The 5,329-nt window shown below is 31.8% G+C and overlaps 1 protein-coding gene across 2 annotated transcripts; it reads right to left on the minus strand.

Annotated features, from left to right (window-relative positions):
• Positions 1-463: 463 nt before the first annotated feature.
• LOC112039386 (mogroside IE synthase) lies at positions 464-4,273 on the minus strand. Of its 2 annotated transcripts, none has more exons than XM_024072261.2 (2): positions 3,569-4,273; positions 464-1,337 (listed from the first exon to the last, which is right to left on the minus strand). In XM_024072261.2, the coding sequence occupies exons 1-2, from the start codon at positions 4,199-4,201 to the stop codon at positions 615-617; spliced, it is 1,356 nt and encodes a 451-aa protein (XP_023928029.1). In that variant the 5' UTR covers positions 4,202-4,273; the 3' UTR covers positions 464-614. The 2 variants fall into 2 exon arrangements, with proteins under 2 accessions (XP_023928029.1, XP_065632567.1); XM_065776495.1 differs by having other exon boundaries at positions 464-1,333; positions 3,565-4,273.
• Positions 4,274-5,329: the final 1,056 nt, after the last annotated feature.

Consider the following 5,329-nt stretch of genomic DNA (forward strand, 5'->3'; position numbering starts at 1 on the left):
AATAAATTAATAAATTACATCAAAGTGTAAACATCCCATTTCCATTTTTTCCCAACTTTTTTTTGCACTAGGGATAAAATAATAATCTTTTGTAAGTGAAGATCCACTAGATGACCCTAACTCTAAAATCCATATCAAAGCGGTCATAGTGCGATTAAGGACAGATTGATCCTTTTTGTGTGCGTGATTAAAACAGTGTTAGTGGAGGGTAAGGGGCAAGAGTTGGGGTTCAAGTCTCTAAGAGGGAGTTTCACACACATATACACTTAAATTAAGTTAGAGTAGAAATTTTATTTTGTATATAAAAAAAAAAAATCATTATTCAATAAATGCTTGAATCTGACTGTTTAATATGTGATCTTACTATATTGACATGCATGTATAGGGTTATCCTACGTTAACAATGACTTGATTCTATACAAAAGTTATTAAATAGGTGATTTAATTTGGATACGATGATGAATTTGAGATTGAAAATATATTTCTTATTATGAAAATGATACCCTTTTTATTGATGATCTGCATACATGTAGCCTCATAGCAATAGATTATAGTGAAATCATGCATTTCTTCTTATCCACTATTTGAATGAAGTGTTTTCGCTTACAATAATATTAGGAGTGTGCAAGTTTTGCCACAAATTCCTCTATATTTTTATCTGAACTTCCACCTTCTTCCATTGCTTCTTTAGCCCATTCTTTCCATCTCAATGCATTCCTCTTCATCCTTTGCCCTCTCTCTCCCTCTATTACTTCCTTTATGCATAGCTCTATTTTTTCCTTGGTAGCAATGCCTTTTTCAGTCAATTTAATCCTAACCCCTACCTTCCACACATCCACAATGAACTTTGCATTAGTTGGTTGATCTGACCATTGTGGCATTGCAATCATTGGCACTCCCAAGCTCAAAGCCTCAAGCGTCGAGTTCCATCCATAGTGAGTCATGAAGCATCCAAGTGCCTTGTGAGCTAATACTTTTAGTTGGGGGCACCAACTCACAATTAATCCTTTCTCTGTTGTTTCTTGCTGAAAATTTATGGGAATCTTTTTTACTTCAGATTCTCTAACTACCCATAAGAAGTGGCAATTGCTATTTTTTAGTCCCCATGTTATCTCCTCCATCTGTTCTTCTCCAAGGGTTGCCAAGCTTCCAAATGATATATAAACCACTGAGCCAGTTTCTTTTGTGTCTAGCCACTTCATGCAAGTGTCCATATTAGGCTTGAATAGGTTAAGACCATAATCTTTGTCATCTTCCAACCGCTTGTCTAAGTGCATTGATGGAATAGTTGGTCCAATTGTAGTAATAGGCCATTGACTTGCCATCCAATTTACTACCTAAAGGAATTTAGAAAGTAGAATCATATATGTTGAACAAAACCATGGAAAAGAAAAATAAAAGAAGATGAAAAAGAAGTATTAAAAACTCCTATACCATGCCATCTTTGGTCAATGATATTAAAAAAAAAAAATGTTAACTAAAGATGGAGAGGATAGCAGTACCAGTACCATAAATAGGATGCAATCTAAAATTATAAAGGAAATGTATATGTTGTTTTTGGTAATGTCTGTTCTAACTTAAATGATACTTCCTCTTTTCATATTATTTAAATGCATGTAGTGTAATTATTTAAATTCAAATTTAAATAACAAAAGAAGAGCATGAATATATTAACAATGTTCAAGTTATAAAGGCTCATGATCTGAAATCGTTGTTTCTGAGTTAATTAGATTCAATGTACTGTAACTTACTTGTAGTGCAGGAAAATAATTCTACTTGTAATGCACGGTTTAGTCTAATGTACATACCCTTAATGAAGTTATTGTATCACATAATTTAAGATAATAAAGATTTAGTTGCTAAAGTGCATTTCATTGTATATGTTGTCCTACTATGCACTTTTGCTATCCAATTTTTCTATCTACTATAACAATTATTCTAACATGGTATGAGAATTATCTCTTAAATTCAATTTTAACTTGAATCAAAGTTATCTGAATCTCAACAATTTTAACCAAAAAATTAAAAAGAAATATTTCAGCACCGCCACAAATTAACTATCTCTATTCTCTTAAAAACTAAATAAATTAGGTGTCATACCCCATCTTCAAGTCATCTCCATAAAGATATCTTCTTATCCCCAATTTACGTTGTTAGGTTATGATTCCTACTTGTAAATAAAGGCACAATTTTGTTTTCTCTAAATACAACTATTAGTTTGAGAGAGGTAACAAAGTGTCCATGAAAGTTCTATTTATAGATATTATAAAGTATAAATATACTGGGCATGCAAAATTGTTTAGGACAAATATTAATAGATGTAAATTTTCTAGGATGATAAATGACTTCATTTAAAATTAAAAGGTAGGGGTTGTTATGAAACATACATTTTGTTCTAAAAAATTTACTTTCTAAACTTTTTATGGTGTTTAAAACAAGATAGAGTTTTCCACCAAATTAAGTGAAGGAATCTTGTACAATCTATTACATGGTGGTTCATAAGGACATGCATATGTACTAAATTACATAATTCATTAAATCATTTTTAAAAGTCTCACATGACTGTTAAGTAAATCATGTTACTAATAATTCATATGGGTGCTCATTTTAGTTGCCATGTAATGCTTTTAAGAACTTTCCGCTAGACCATTTGAGAGGAAAATTTTGTCCTCAACACAATTGAGCATTCTTTTAAACTTCGGTTATTTTTATTGGACAAAAAATGACCAAGTGGGCAAATATGTTAGGTAAGATTTAGTTATTTTGTACATATCTTGGCTCATTTGATACTCACGTGGTCATTTTTTGTCCAAGAAAAGTCACATTGGAATAACATGAGGGTCAGTTATTTCAAATAACAAAAGGATTTAAAATGTCAATTTTGTAACAAAAAGGATGTTTTTAGCAATGATCCATACCACAAGGGCCTTTTTGCATTTAACCTAAATTGAAATATTTTGATAGAAGAAATTTTACCAGTTTTTTTTAAGAAAAAAATAAGTAGAAGAAGAAGTGATATGAGATGTGTGCTCATTTCTAATAGAGAATAGTATATCGGTCGATCGGCAGATACACTTGAAACAGATAATTTACATAATGCTCTCTCAGTATTTGATGATCATAATTACAAAATATTTTCACACTATATATTTACCAAGTCTTAGAATTAATGGGTTGTAAATTGTGACTCAGTTGACATCGGTATGATCTCATCAAGTCTAATTCTACTATTTTATTTTTAGTGTTCCATTTTATACTTTTAATTGTAATATGTCATATAAATATTGTCATGTTTTTTTAATTATTTTTTTAAATTTTTACTTTGGATATTTTAGAAGAAAATAAAACAGAAAATGTGACAACATGTGATTAATATCTCATATGGTATAACACCGAAAGAATGATAAAAGATTTTTATCCAAAGTCACTACTGTGTACGTGCGAGTTGATGATATTTCATAACCTATTCTTAATGTAATCAATTCATAAATTATACATATATGTTATAAAATTTTGTTGCATGTCCTAGAAATCTATATTTATAGCATGTATGTATTATTGAACCTACCTCATCCTCCAACTTGTCAAAAGTGTTGCACAAGAGCCAATTCGCATCCTGGAAATTTGAGAATTGATTCACTAAAAGGTTTTGCAGAGCTGCGTACAAGCCCGTATCAAAAAGAAACGAAGGCAGATCATTGCTCCCTAGTGATGGCATCGAAGGCAATGATATTGAAGACCCTTCTTCTAAGGGCATCTTAATTTCTCCTCTATGGGCATGATAATAGATGGCATTAACCACACACGACTGAGTGAAAAATGGCGCTCCATCTATGCCAAGTTGTCGAGCAATGTTTAAAGCCCATGGCATAACTGAATCATACACAAGAAACTTTGGAGGGTATTTGGAGCTATTATGTCTCTGGATGAGCTTTGCTAAGCTCTCTGAGACCTTTGACTTGAAACGCTGGAGACCTTCATCTAAGGATTCCTGATTTTCGACTTCCTCAGAGCCATCAGAGATGATCTCAAAGTTGACAGAGCTGCTGGCTTGGGCTTGTATAGACTTGCTGATAGAAGTGGTAGTGACAAATGTGACTCTAGGACCCTTTGAGGCTAGGCGCTTTGAGAATTGGAGCATTGGGTTTATGTGACCTTGTATGGGATAAGGAATCACTAGGATATGGGTTTCCCTCTCCATTTTTCTCTAGTGGTCTCTCTGCTCCCAAGTTAAAAGGAGGAAAAATTGTTGACTATTTGCTTTTGAAGAGGTACATATTCAATATCATCAGTTTGGGTTAAGGATATATAATAGCAGTAACACGGCAGATTGTTTGTTTGTATGTCGAAGTCATTTTCAAACATTGTTTCTATCGAGATTTGAGAGTCAACCTGGCTCACTTGTCTTTCTTAACATATTTTACTAATTATAAATCTTTATTTTATTATTTACATAAGAAACGTATAGGTGATAAACATAAGATAATGACACATTTTTAGTTATTATTTTAGGACTTTGTTAATAGGTGCCGGCCAACACCTGTTAATGAATTAGTTGTGAATCATTTATGATCTATCACAAATTCCACTACATAGAAATTGGCAAAATTTTACATTTTAGCTGTGATTTATTACAAAATAATTTGACATTTTCAATCTAAACTAACATACATTTAATACATATTCAATTTTTTTCATATCTTTAAAAAAACATAAATAGTTTATTTTAAATTTTATAATATTAACAGGTGCTGTATAGCACCAGTTAACAGCACCCTTTAAACAAAAAATTAACTAATAATAACTGGTTTAAACAAAAAATTAACAATTAATAACTGGTTGGCAACTTGGCATACGATTGGCTACTTAATTATGTATCAGAAATTTGTCTTGGAAAGTACAACCTCCTTTATGACTTATTCGTTTTTCTTCTTTTTTAAATAAAAGAAAAAAAAAATAATACAACCTGGTTTTGAAACCAATTGAGATTAGAAGGAAGTGCACCAAGCAAGCAACCCTCGAAAGTAACTACAATATGTATAAATAAATCATAAATGGATAGACCCTCCCCTTGAATTTTGCTACTTTGGAAAGAACATCACAACTAGAATTCATGAGCCTCTGGAGATCTCCCTGTCTCACCTTAATTGTTTGAGCTTTTTGCATGATAGCTATTTTGATTACTTTCAATTTGCTCAAGATGAGCAAGTATTGCAGTGAGCATTTGTTACATTTCTTTGAACATTTGTCATTGTTTAAAGCCGCCAAGTTACTGACCTCAGCTCCCAATTGGTCCATATGATGGTCCGGCTTTTTTTTTTTTTTTTAA

Source organism: Quercus suber, unplaced genomic scaffold, assembly GCF_002906115.3.
Source record: "Quercus suber isolate HL8 unplaced genomic scaffold, Cork oak 2.0 scaffold_135, whole genome shotgun sequence".
Lineage (NCBI taxonomy): Eukaryota > Viridiplantae > Streptophyta > Magnoliopsida > Fagales > Fagaceae > Quercus > Quercus suber.